The following is a 14414-nucleotide window of genomic DNA, read 5'->3' as shown; positions in this document are numbered from 1 at the left end:
TGCATGACTTCATCTGTAATTGATATTCATTGATCTAGACTTTGATTAAATCTACACTTTGATTAAATTTATGCTTTGAATGTGTAATACCTGTAATTTGCCAAAGAGCACCAATTTTGTGCTTCATGTTAACATGAAACCAGCATGTGCTAATTTATTGAATGGAGTTGAATAGTACAGTATTGAACCAGGAGTGAGAACATGCAGTATGAAATAAAGTATGTAAATTTCTAGCTGAATTACTTGCTAATATGATGTAATTAGTTGTTCTGTCTTGTCTGCAATGACTCTTCAGTTCTGTGGATATTACACTTTGTTTGGCCTTGTTACTTTGAAAAGCTTGGACACTTTCCTCCAGAAACCGATTATATTGTCAAACAGTGGCAAACGGAGACACAAATTGCTCTCTGCCCCCAAAGAAACATTATTATGACTCTTTGCGGTCGTGTCCCCATCAGGTAACATGCCTGATATTTAGCAAAATTAATTTGACAGTGAAGAGAATGATGTTGGTGCAGGGTTACAAAATGTCATTGCATACCCTGGTGTGATATAACAGACTTGGGCAGACATCTCTGAAAGTGAGCAGGACAAGCAAGCACATATTTATAAACATCCTTTTGATATTAAAGAAAAAATGTGGAATGATTGACGGGATTGTCAGATTGTCATTAATAATAAGCTGATTTTTGTGTGTGTGTGTGTGTGTGTGTGTGTGTGTGTGTGTGTGTGTGTGTGTGTGTGTAAAAATAATTACCCAGATCATAGTTAACATGCCAGAAGTATATACAGTATATCCATTTCGCAATTTTTTTTATTAAATGCATTCTGTTTTATGATTTCGTATTGTCCTTTTCTGCAGTAATAATACATTTCTTCTTTACTCTTAAAAAAAAAAAAAGCAAATGAATGATATTTTAAAGGGCGCCAGCTTGTTGCTTTTATTCTGGATGCCATGAATGAGAAATCTGACTAATATGTTCCATGGGTGATTTAGTTCATTCTTGTTCATTTTTATGTCATTCAGTATATTCGAGTTCTTTAGAAGCCTCTGATGTCATCTAATGCTGATAGCATTTCAAAGATCAGCAATGCAGCAGTTCAGTAACGTAAGATAAAGAAAGCCGATTTGATATTGCTGACGCACGGACATACTGAGGAGTAAAAGGCAGAAGGTTTCCGTGTTAAAATAGCTGGGCCTATCACTTCCTGTAAATCAAAACGCCACATGTTGTCCTGCAGAGAGGAGATACGGCAGAAGCTTCCCGCTTCCAGCTCCCCTGCATGTGGTGCACGTTGTGTGGTGAAAAGCAATTTAGATGCAGCACTACAGCTATCATTTAAAGGGCTGGGGTTTATTAGCCAGGCAGTCTAAACCCCCCCCCCCCCACACAAGCGGCTGCGTGCCTTCATTTAAAAATGACTCTGATTTAGAGATGGGGCCCAGAACCTCCCACCGCTGACATCCTTAATGTACTTCTGATGTTATTCTTCCATGAGGAACAGGAAACCATTATGATGCTGCCCATTTTACCAGATGTCTGATTCTGGAGGAAACGGCTCATTTATGCATTTGTAAAGTTCGTATCGGCACATTAACATTTGGTCAGATAGAGCAGCCAGGGAAACAATGTGCCGGTGAGTGTGATTCGGGTTCAGCTTTGGCACTGGAGGCCTCCAACTCCGTGATTGTTTAGGGGAATGTGAGGGAATCAAGTGCATGAATCAAGCCGACAATCTTAAGCTGGATTAGAAAAGTACTGTTTCAGTGTGTTCAATTTGGGGGATGCAAAAAAGGTCAAATTACAATGTAAGTGATATGAATAAGTTGGGTTTACATTTAGAGTCTCTCTGTGCACAGCCAGCACGTGATTCTTATGCGCTGGGCAGAGAACATGACAGGTAGCAGATGGCACCAATTACCAATAGCCTGAGGCGTCTGAATACGGACAGAATTGAACAGCATTTGGAGTTTCGATGGTGGAACTTTTTTAAAACAGGGTATCTACAGTCTTAAAAGCTATTGTGGCACTGCGGAGCTGAAGTTGTCCAAAGAAATAAATGACAGAACTGTAATGCACAATGGAAGGAACCTTGTTTTTTTGTGAAAATATTATATATTTTGTTCTCATTTCGCAGGCACACATTGTAGTGATTTATTAGAACACGAACAGAGCTCAATATTCCCAGGGTATTCTCTTTTTCCTCTTCCATTCACCTGCTTCTCTGCTCATAATAGGGGGGGGCTTGAGCCTAGGCACAAGACTGGAAGGAGTGCCAATCCATCACAGGGCACAGGGCTGGGGTATACACTGGATGGGATGCCAGTTTATCACAGGGCACAGGGCTGGGGTACACCCTGGGTGGGATGCCAGTCCATCACAGGGGACAGGGCTGGGGTACACCCTGGACGGGATTCCAGTCCATCACAGGGCACAGGGTTGGGGTACACCCTGGACGGGATGCCAGTCCATCACAGGGCACAGGGTTGGGGTACGCCCTGGACGGGATGCCAGTCCATCACAGGGCACAGGGTTGGGGTACGCCCTGGACGGGATGCCAGTCCATCACCGGGCACAGGGCTGGGGTACGCCCTGGACGGGATGCCAGTACATCACCGGGCACAGGGCTGGGGTACACTCTGAGCGGAGTACCACTCCATCACATGGTATTATGTGCAATTTCAACATCAGTTTAATGGCATGTCTTTGGACGTTTCAATTAAATATCATGTAATCTTGCTATATAAATATCACAATTCACTTGTGACTTAATGAGTATGTTCTGCAGATGGCAGTCTCAGAATGCTGTTGAAATACAGAATTATAGTTTAATAGGTAAAAATGCAGCACGCTAAAAATATTGATGCTAAATGGTAGTCAAAAACTGGTCAGTTCCTAATGAAATAGCATATTGTGGAATTTGCTGAAGACATATGTACTGTACAGTTTAAGTTGATATTTCAGTATCTCTACTGGCATGTTATAGTAGTGACAACATTTTTGCATAACTATCAGCACCCTAGATTACATACTTTGAAGGATCTTTCTCATAAAATATAATTAAATATGATTTTTCTACGAGATACTTAAAAACAACTACTTTTTGCTAATGTATTACTATTAAATAGATACACAGAAGCATCTATTGCTAATGTTTGGAGGTAAACAGAAAAATGGCCGCCTCTTCGCAAGGCCGCAGATAGCTAATTAACCTGTGATCAGTTAAATAATAAGATAAAACCAGGAAGCATGATTAAATTTCATCTTTGGAAGTGACGGCTAAGGGCCTATATGCGAGCACAGGAATGAGGGAGACGCAGTGCAGCAAATGATGACACAAACTCCAATCACACGTTCTCATTACGTCAACGAAACAATTTCATCGCAATCAAATTAGCACTTTTCTGACACTCTCACAACTTGTCCGCCCGTCAGTGTTGCTGTGAAACGCTAATCCTTATCCTTTCAGCGTGCACCCTAAATCACGAGGCCCTGTGCCATTTGGGCCTATTCATATGAGCACCTGAAAGCAATTTGGCCAATACACCCATTTTAATCAATACCTATTTAGAAACCCAATGTGTACAGGAATAGCTTACAGTGATTGAGTTTGCAGCCCCCTCCACTGGGCTAACCTGGATGGATTAAACAATAGCCAAGTGGGAATGTTACAGATGTGTGTGTGTGTGTTTGTGTGTGTGTGTTTGCATTAAGTGATTACAAGCAAAAGTGTCCGACTTTCCCTTGCAGGATGCATATAACATGTCATCAGTGAATTAAATGACCCATATCGCGGGTCAGGCCTATTAGATTTGGGAGGATTGTTACTAGCCAGGAAGACCGTAATGTACGTGCAGTATGTGCCTAATGAATTGGGGTCACAGCCATGAGAGGGGAACAGCAAATGGAATTTAGTCAAACGCAACATAAACATCAGTGTGAAATATAGGATCATCTCCTGCCTTCTTTTATTGTTTTTTTTTCTCTTAATGAAAATCTGCTTTTATCATTTCTCTAAATAAGTGATTTTCACTAGCACTGGAGGAAGGGGTGGGAATATTGCTCTGGTTGCTATTTTATATGCAAGCCATTTCTCGGGCTTTATATCTGCATTGCTGTGTGAAGTGATTGAATTTTCTTTGCATCAGATTTCAAAGTTTTGAATGTATGAGTTTCATATTATAATATAAATGTCAATCAGTGTAGAATGCGAATGCAGGTTCTTTTTTTATTTCATGGAATAGTCATCTCTGCCTTGCCCAGTTTTGTTGCCCCTCTCGACTCCTTCTCCAGTTGCCTGAGACGCCCCTCCCCCCACCCTTCCCGGCATTCAGGTGTACGTGTCGATTCTATCATGCGAAGGGAGAGGCCTCATCAGGCCCGGACAGCATCTCAACAGCTACATATTCACGCTTCAGTCAGTGAACCCAAGGTTAAAGATAAGGATTCAACATGCGACCTCCGTGAAAATAGCACGTAGAATGTGGAAAGTAGAACAGACCTTCGCTGCAGTAAACAGGCATCAAAAACTCTTTTCCAGTACACGGGGAACGACTGATTCACCTTATACACGTGTGTACATACATCCGTGTTAATAGAAATGGCGTTTTGGATGAAGGAGTGGTTACTTCAGTTTGAGGGGCCTAAATTACTAACATTCATTAAATTTGATCTGATAACAAGGGCACGGTGAACATTTATTGGGTCATCACAATGCACAGTAAACTAATTGCAGTATTCTAATTGTTAATTGTAGAATTGCTGGATTCCGATTAGAATGTTAATGCCGGTGACAGCTGGCTCCGGCGCGTTCGATTTTATTTATTTATTTTAAAGGGCTCTCCTGGGACTCCATCCAAATCCAGTCAGGTTTCCACACTGCATGCGCACCAAAGTAACCGTGTCGGCGCATTGTTAGGGTGGAGGTGCTTTGAATGTGGCGGAGGAACGAAGAGGAAATGTAACCTCATTATCGGCAGGCTTCAGCTCGGCTCCGCTTTCACCTGGGCTGACGAGCCTTAGGAACGGGGCCCATGTAATCGTTTAGGCCTGATTTAACTCCATTATGATAATTCATTCACAAAACCTTCTCAGAGCCATTATGTGCAATTAAATCAACGGGAACTGGTCATGATAATATGCCAATTTACAGTTTTAAGAGGATATGCCTTTTTCCCTGCAAGTTACGGCAATTACTTTGTTTGTTCTATGTCCCTTATTTGTGGTTGTAAGACAGATGAATTTACTTCTACTGTTATGTTACCTTTGAATGTGTCCTGTTGGCGTAAAAGCCCGGCTTTGAGCTTATAACTGTAATAAATGATGACAAAATTTTTTGCTGCCTCTTTGAAGTTAAACTGTAAAAATGTAATGTAAACAGTGCTTTTTTATTTATTTTTTCGCATATTTTTTTCATGTATGTAACATGCATTTGTATGAGAGTCATGCTGACTTTTGGAAAGTCCATCTCTGTGGATGACAAGTGGGATGGCTCCGTGGAGATTGTACATGAGATCTTATTGATTCGACGTATCTATGTGAAAGGCTGTCTTTATGAAGAACCTGCTGATGTTGTAAACATCGCACTAAGCCTCATATGTTTCTCATCTTAGGCTGAAAAGGAAATGCATTACTGAAATATTCAGTAGAAAGACAGAACAAATTTATTCTTTATTACAGAAAAAGAGCACCATTAGCTCTAGGTTATTTTCTGATTTTAAATCAGTCAAAGTTAATTTCATTCAAATTTACACACAGGTGTTCACAAACCATGTTTTTTTTCCAACGGAGTGAAAACCCAGGGTGAGAAAAAAATAAGGTTCTGAAACACAGCACTAAAGGCATTAGTTAAGGTTCCTATGAGGCTTTGTGAAGCAGTGTAAACATGTTTGCATGTGTGTGTAAAATGGCTATTCATATGGAGGACAGATGGAGGCGACTGAAGGTGACCCAGTCCTGCTTGCAGGGACGGCTTACAAGCATGCGATACATGTCCTGCAGTGCGGGTGAAGCTCTTGGCACAGAAGGGAGGATGGCAAACCAGGAAGCCAAACCTTTTCTGCTAAACGCTATGAAAAAGACACATATGCACAGTAGAGGGAAAGAGTGAAACGAATTTAAAATTCGCCAGACGGTGCAGCATGCTGATGAATACTGCGATGTACACACATGCAAAGGCCTTGCATGGTAGAACAGGACAGCCGCGTTGAATGTGAGGTGATTGCTGATTACAGAGGCTGCCGTATTAAAAACTGAACAAATGGAACAATGGCAGGTATTGGAAAAACTTACTGACCGAATGGTATTTCTGAGTCTCTGGATAGATCACATTCTAAACGTAATAAGATGTTTCTCGTTTCCCACATAGAATACATTTAGCATTGTATGTCCTGAGAGTTTATTATTATATTAAAATGATATTAAAATATAGAAAATCAATTATTCATCGCCATGACTACACAACAGAAGCGACAATAATAATAATAATAACAATAATAATAATACATCACTCCATGGTTCATAATAATTATTTATGTGCTCCTCACAGCTGGAACTGGGAAATAATAACATCATATACAACATGGGGTCCAAAAGTACCATTTATTTTCCTGATTGTTTTTAGTCTGTCAAGAAAATAAACATGGAATTTTATAATTTTATAACAGTAAGTTAAAAGTGCCCTTTACTTTGCTCATTTTCATTTTATAAAGAATCATGAAATTCTGTTGAAATTCCCACATAACTTCAAAACACCTCTGAGCAAAGCGCATCCTGATAATATGACCTACAGTATTAAAACATATTAAAACACCAACTTTCATTTTATCCTCAAAAAGGGTCAATAAAATCTTCTCCCAGAAAACACTATTAAAAAGGCCGATGGCACCAGGAGCTAATCAGCCCTGCTTTGATGGAGCCCCTCAGTGTAACAGCGCATGCAATGTGATCTGATCTCGGATATTTCTTAGCTATCTGTTACGTGGTCCAATGAAAGAGCGTGTTCTCTCCAAACGAACGAGGTCAGTCTGGCCTTAGTGTGAATGTATGAGAGACGCTGGTTTGATTCATTATGTATGGATTTGCTTGAAATGCATCAATGATGGCAGCATGTTGTAATATCTTGCAAGAAGACTGGGGAGAGTCTCACAGACTTGCAGCCATGTTATATTAGGGCTCAGATTGCAGGTGACCTCATCTTAGCTGTTGTATCCTATGTACTTGTACATGTACTAGACATTTAGATGAGTCTGTTAAATAACAATGAGATGAAGCGTAATGCTGCTTTTGGTTTAACGAGCAAGGTTTTGCAGTATCATATCTCCAAATGAGAATGAATAATGTTTGCAATGATCTTCTCATCTGTTTCAGATCTGCTGCTACAGGCATGTCTGCATTACCTTTCGGCCAACACCTTATCAAGGCATCGGCAGTATTTCTGAGGACGGAATTATGTTTTGCGCTGGTAAACCGAAAACCAGTGCTTCCAGGTCGTATCCTTCCATTCTGTCTTTTTTTTTTTTGCCCTAACTGGAAACAGCCGGGGCCTACGTGCCAGCCGTGCGGAGCTGGCAAACTCTCCTCCACAAAGCAGAACCAGGTGAGAGGCCGCCTTCTCGTTCCTTTCCGTCAGCAGAACATTGTGTGCTCAGTGGTTCCGTGCAGCTGCCTCTCGTTGCTCGGCAACAGCTCGCTCGGAGATAGGTTCACTGTGGCCTCGCGGAAAGGCCGCGTAAACAGATGTTTACAAGTTGGGGAAGTTCGTACTGGAAGTCTTTAAAATCCCTAGATTGAAACACAGCTTGGCTTCTCAGTCTGATCTCCTGATTTGCAGTTTGAATAATGCACACATTCTTATGCTGTGTCGTCGCAAATAGTAGTGATAATAATGAAATGTTTTTAGCCTTGTGTTTTATATAAAGTACCTTTTCAGATTAAGCAAAATGATGCTGTGTTTTGTATGTTTGGTGTTGCTGCAAGTGAGTGTGAGATACATTAGGTAGAATTCTATCCTTAAATATATAAGATTAAAAATTTAGACAGATGGTTGAAATATAAATTCTTGCTCAGTAATGCATATTGCCTATATTTATGTTAAATTATTAATTGAGTACTGCACCTAGTTTCTGTGATTTGGGTGCGTGCTCGATCTCGATGGCGTGTAGTTTCTGTGATTTGGGTGCGTGCTCGATCCCGATGGCGTGTAGTTTCTGTGATTTGGGTGCGTGCTCGATCCCGATGGCGTGTAGTTTCTGTGATTTGGGTGCGTGCTCGATCCCGATGGCGTGTAGTTTCTGTGATTTGGGTGCGTGCTCGATCCCGATGGCGTGTAGTTTCTGTGATTTGGGTGCGTGCTCGATCCCGATGGCGTGTAGTTTCTGTGTTTTGGGTGCGTGCTCGATCCCGATGGCATGTAGCGTGCCTGATGCGGCTTGCTGGGTCAAGCTGGATGAATATGTATGTGATGCACTCGGACATATTACCTGCAGTGGGCTCTGCTGGTAACACCTACTCAGATCAAAGCTGCCATTTTTGCTCACTTAGCCGTGCTTGGTGGGGTCCGGAGAGCCAGAAACTCATCTGAGAAATTTTAAAGCCTCTGGGCTGGACTCTGATGTCTTTCCAGGAATATTTAGATATACATAATTTTTGGGGCAATGGAACAGCCAGTTCTAACCAACTTGGCTGTAAGTTCCTCGTGCTTTCGCTTAGGTGTCTCCTGCAAGGCCTGCTGGGTGCCGCCATGACCACAATAGGCAAAAAGAAAATAGTGCATCACTTTAGCAGCTGACAGGTTTCTTCTGTGGAACAGTGTATGTAAGAAGAGCAGCCCGACTGTAGCAGAATCAATCGGAGGAAAGCAAAGAAAAATTAGCAGTAATTATGATTCATTGCTGTAGATGCTCACATTTATCAGTATGGTAACAGAAACCTGTCTGATCCAGGGTAGAAGGTACAAAGCTGCTAGGTAAAAGCCCACAGTTGCGGCTGCTTTCACTCACTTACAGTGAGTTTACTGTAGCCGTATACAGTGGTATACCAGGTGTTGTCAAAGATGTAAGCCTAATATCTTTACTGTAGCCATGTCCAGTGGTATACCAGATGTTGTCAAAGATGTAAACCTAATTTCATAATATGATTTCATACTAGTGTTATAAGAATAAGAATTACAGTTGTGAGCTGGATTTACACTTACTATTAAATAATAATAATTTTTGACTTATCAATATGATTGGTTATAGAAGGCTAATGAAAGAGCAAGCAGGTACTCCTGGAATGAAAGCTGCGCATCGCACTTCCAAGCAGGTACTCCTGGAATGCAAACTGAACACAGCGCTTCCAAGCAGGTACTCCTGGAATGCAAACTGAACACAGCGCTTCCAAGCAGGTACTCCTGGAATGCAAACTGAACACACCGCTTCCAAGCAGGTATTCCTGGAATGCAAACTGAACACAGCGCTTCCAAGCAGGTATTCCTGGAATGCAAACTGAACACAGCGCTTCCAAGTAGGTACTCCTGGAATGCACACTGAACATAGCACTTCCAAGCAGGTACTCCTGGAATGCAAACTGCATACCCTGCTTCCAAGCAGGTACTCCTGGAATGCAAACTGCATACCCTGCTTCCAAGCAGGTACTCCTGGAATGCAAACTGAACACAGCGCTTCCAAGTAGGTACTCCTGGAATGCAAACTGAACACAGCGCTTCCAAGCAGGTACTCCTGGAATGCGAACTGAAGACAGCGCTTCCAAGTAGGTACTCCTGGAATGCACACTGAACATAGCGCTTCCAAGCAGGTACTCCTGGAATGCAAACTGAACACAGCGCTTCTAAGCAGGTACTCCTGGAATGCACACTGAACACAGCACTTCCAAGCAGGTACTCCTGGAATGCAAACTGAACACAGCGCTTCCAAGCAGGTACTCCTGGAATGCAAACTGCATACCCTGCTTCCAAGCAGGTACTCCTGGAATGCAAACTGAACACAGCGCTTCCAAGTAGGTACTCCTGGAATGCAAACTGAACACAGCGCTTCCAAGCAGGTACTCCTGGAATGCGAACTGAAGACAGCGCTTCCAAGTAGGTACTCCTGGAATGCACACTGAACATAGCGCTTCCAAGCAGGTACTCCTGGAATGAAAACTGCATACTGTGCTTCCAAGCTTGCTTAAAAAATCTCCTTGGAAGCTATTAGTTGAGCCCTTCTATACGCAATGTATATAGCAACGCTTGGAATTCTGAAGCACATTCAGTGGTTTTCTGAGAGGTCTAGTCCTTACGTAACCTCAGTGTGTTGGCAGCCATATACAGTGCAGATCACAGCAGGCTCATGTAGACAGGCTCGCAGAGTGCGGCTACACATGACCAGTCTAACAGTGTCACTATGGTGACAAGCGGGTGATGACCGTGTAGGGGCACCTCATGACCTGAACCTCATTTCATTGCCAGGGACTGATTCTCTTCAGATGTATTTAACCATGTCTGCCCTCACAATAGTCCACAAGCTCACACTCGGAAGCAAAAAAAACGTTGAATGTGATACTATATCTCCATTTTGTTTTACCTACTGCATGTTTGAATGAAGCACTAATCCAGCTGTATCACCTGACACCTCACTCCTGCAGACATTCTGTCCCTCTGCATTAAATACAGCACTTTGTTGATGATTTATTTTTTCCTTCCCATCCCTTTTCAGCTTCTGCTTAATATTAAATCCATGGATCAAGGGCCCCTTGGCCTTTTCGCACTCATGGCTATGCTTTTATATGCCTTTTTAGTGCCTGGGAAATGACATTGAATCCTTGTGGGCAGTCACTGCACATGCTTAATGTTACAGCTGGCGTGGCTACCTTGGAACTGATACCGTAACTGGACCAGAAAGGTTATTATATTGGATTGCTTTAAAGCATATCGGGGATGAACTGTGGAAAGATATGAGTCCCTTGAGATGACATAGTCACGGAATTCAGTACATTATAAATAATCATAGTCATAATACAATTCTTCAAGGTTCAGAACTCTTAGAAGTGAGGCTAACGGTCCAGCAGAGTAATTGCTTTGCCTCTCAGACCTGTGAGATGGGTGAGACACGCCCAGGTGGATACCAGCCGCTAATCTGTCACTGGCCCGCACTGGGAGGAAGGCCAGTAAGAGCTCTCAGTAAAGAGAGGCACTGTCAGCAGCGGCTGGACATCGTGCCGCGTCTCTCCTGCCGTCCTCCTCGGGCTTTATTCTTCATCAGGCCATTGAGCTGTGGTACTTCACCCCCAACCAGGGAAATCAGGGTGAAATTACCTGCTTGTCCTTGTATGTCCAATTTCATTAGCAGATCCTCTTAGGTGGTCTATGATTCATTAGACTAAAAGCTAATTTGTATAAGCAACAATGATTGTTCAAGTCAAATACTCAAAGTTCTATGTTTAAAGTAAATGGATGTATACATTTTATATTTTAAGTTGAATTTAACCTGACTAATTAGTTGTGTTGATTCCAGCGCAGAGGGTGAATCTGCTGGGGATTGTCCAGGGCAGAATTTACTTTTGATATCTGAGCTAGCTTCAGCTTCAGAACAGCCTGCTCTCTGTGCTTCCTGAGGGAAGGCCTGTGTCAGACAGTAGCACAACACAGATCTGCGATTAGCAGCAATTATTTGAATACTGATGAATGTTGTTCAAAGTGAATGTTTGTGAAGGATTTCACCATCTACACATGAATTTAACATTTTTACATAAAATTAAAAAGTGAAGCACCTCCTATGCATTAAGCCTCCACTGCTGCTGCAGTCTAACTTAGAGCACTGAAGATCTCCCTCGATTGTCACCTTCTTCCCTGTCACCTCTCCAGCTGACATCAGAACTGCTATAAATGGGAGAATTTCCACCGGCAGTAATTCATTTTCGCCCTCATAGGAGCCAGCGCCCCTGACTTCTTGGGCTGCTGGTCCCAGGGGGCCTTTAGAACGGCTAGTCTGCTATCAAGAAAGATGACTGTATATCTGCATGTGCAGCACTTCCGCTCTCACAGAAAACCTGATAATCCAGATGACTCTGCTAAGGCAGAAGCCATGTCTTTTACATTCTCTCTGCTCTGCTCTTTGCAGCAATTTGAGCATGATGGTGAGATGGTTCCTCTCACCCCGCTGTTATTCCTGCCCTCCTCATCCCCCTTAATGTCCTTCCTGTCCTTACTTGCCCAGATCTCCCCAACCATTTCCTGTTTTTCCCATGCTAGCTATTTCGTATGTGTAAGATAACCACTCTTTGTTGACGTAGGTTTAGTATTAAGGGTTCCTTAATGATTTGCCATCTTCCTGTGATTCTTTCCATCATAGTGCTCAGATATTGCAATTCCCCGTGCAGCCTTCAGTGAGATGGCTTTATCTTGCAGCTTACCTTATTTGACCTGTCCTTGGTTCATTCATAACCAATACACACAAGCCAGGAAAACAATCATATATGTTGTCTTCCCAGGCAATTGTGTCACATCAGAGTTGGTGGCCACCTCATAGAGTTTAACCGGTTTCCTCCAAAAGACCCTATTCTCCTGCGCACCCACTGTACCTCACACAACTTTGTCCAAATTCCTTATTTAATCCTGCTGTTTCTTTCTCACTATCTGACTCATCTTCCCTTTGCCCCTTGGCACCGCTGTCACCCAGATCCTATCCCAATGTTGCAGTTGACCTTTGACTTCTGTCTACCCGGGTAGATGAACGATCTCCTGAGAAAACATAGCAGGAGTCCCTTCTCAACCTGAAGCCTTCCTGCACCTTCTTCTCTTCATCCATTTCTTAAGTGAAACAATGTTATTGTTATTAGACAAAAAATGCCTTGACAATCATTTTCACATTCACATCTCTCTTTGTTCTGTCTCCCCTAACTTCGCTAATTACTTTAGTAAGAACTTCAGAGGACGCCAATGCTTTCTTCAGACCTGGAGCTCCTGTAGCAGCTTTCCCCTGCGTTGATTGTGCTAAGCTTTTCTTCTGCATTTGATATAATCAGACTTGGAAATCTTCTGTACAACTTGGAAGGTGTTGGCATTGATGACATATCCTATTATGGATTAAATCATAGAATCATAGAGAATCCCTGTTAAGTGGTATATAGAGACCTCATTAAAAGGCGTTTCCCAGGGAATACTGCTTGGTTCTCTCCCTTTTTGCCTGTCTGTCAGATTCTTCTTTCACTGTCCATATACTTTCCTACTACTGCTGTATTGATGATAGTCAGCCTTTCCTTAATTTTGTCCCTTGGGGATGTCTGTGCAGTGCCATCACTTATTTTCCAGAGTCTCCGAGATTAAAACTTACGTACATTCTGGCCAGAGGCCACCATAACTTTAAAATCGACACCATATGTCCATGCCACTAACAACGACCAGGTCACCCTTACTCACAGTAACCCCTTACCTACTCTGACCTTTTCCCTGATCTGGATGACTCTACCATCTTTTGCGACTTGCTCATCGGCGCGTCTGCTCTAGGTTCTTGACTTCCTTACTCTTTTTCTTGTCCTCCTATGTATGTTATGCTCCTTTTTTCGCTGATTTGAAATCTGGTTGTGTCTTCCCTGTTAAACCTTTATAAAGACACTCTTAGTGGCAGCCAAAGTCAAGCACAGCACTTTGATTACTCTTTTGAAGATATTATATGCTGCAAGACCTCTGAGTTAGACATGTAACAGTTCCAGCTGCATGGAGCTAATGTATCGTCTACAATTTTCGTCTACAATAATCCTCAGTGACATCACAACAGCTAAAGCATTCGTTTATTCTGACTCAAACAAGACCAGTCTTTTGAGACTTTACCTTAACACCCCTTGCTGAGAGATACGTCACTGTAAAAACACTGTAAAAACATAACATAGTACTACTATAATCTGTTATGAAATTGCTACCTCAGTTAATTTTGTCAAGTGGATATGATAAACTGAAAAAGATCCTGATCCATGTGATTAGTTGTAGTGTTATTCGGATAATTTCTTCATAAATTCTATATAATGTTTATCACTTTTTAAAATCTGTCTTTTAGGTACCTTTTTCTTTTCATTAGGCTGTGTTTACAACTCGCTGTAGGCCATGATTTATACTCTAGTAGTTACTCTTTTTGTTGCTTTTCTCTAGTTACACAGTTGAAATTTTGCTATTCCTACTTATATGCAACGTTGCCTTGAAGGTAGATAAATCATAACCTCTTGACTTGAGGGACTGACTACTGGAAACAATGATTCAGTTCTGAGGCCGTGGAACTATTTATGGAGGGTCCATTTATCTTTGTGTAGGAACCAGTGCGGAAAGTTCAGTGCTTGCCGTCGCTGCTTCTCGGAAATATGGCTGAGTCAAATGTGATTGATTCCATCTTCCACGCAGCCTGATAAAACAATCCTGCACTCAGGCATACACCATGTTTTGAG

The 14414-nt window shown here is 42.1% G+C and overlaps 1 protein-coding gene and 1 long non-coding RNA gene across 3 annotated transcripts in view; both read left to right on the top strand.

Annotated features, from left to right (window-relative positions):
• Positions 1-14414, top strand: part of fhit (fragile histidine triad diadenosine triphosphatase) — a 229223-nt gene that overhangs the window by 57029 nt on the left and 157780 nt on the right. For both annotated transcript variants that reach the window (XM_049023069.1, XM_049023068.1), the window contains exon 3: positions 7371-7492. In XM_049023069.1, coding sequence (XP_048879026.1) covers positions 7387-7492 — 106 coding nt within the window. In that variant the 5' untranslated portion in view covers positions 7371-7386. The remainder of the gene's footprint in view (positions 1-7370; positions 7493-14414) is intronic.
• LOC125747656 (uncharacterized) lies at positions 7499-11607 on the top strand. The gene is made up of 3 exons (XR_007399353.1): positions 7499-9387; positions 9429-9920; positions 9962-11607. It is a non-coding gene; the product is annotated as an uncharacterized LOC125747656 (long non-coding RNA).

The sequence above is a fragment of the Brienomyrus brachyistius genome, chromosome 8, assembly GCF_023856365.1.
Source record: "Brienomyrus brachyistius isolate T26 chromosome 8, BBRACH_0.4, whole genome shotgun sequence".
In the NCBI taxonomy this organism is placed as follows: Eukaryota; Metazoa; Chordata; class Actinopteri; order Osteoglossiformes; family Mormyridae; genus Brienomyrus; species Brienomyrus brachyistius.
Note: the sequence above shows the minus strand (reverse complement) of the source record. Positions and strands in the feature narration are given on the sequence as shown.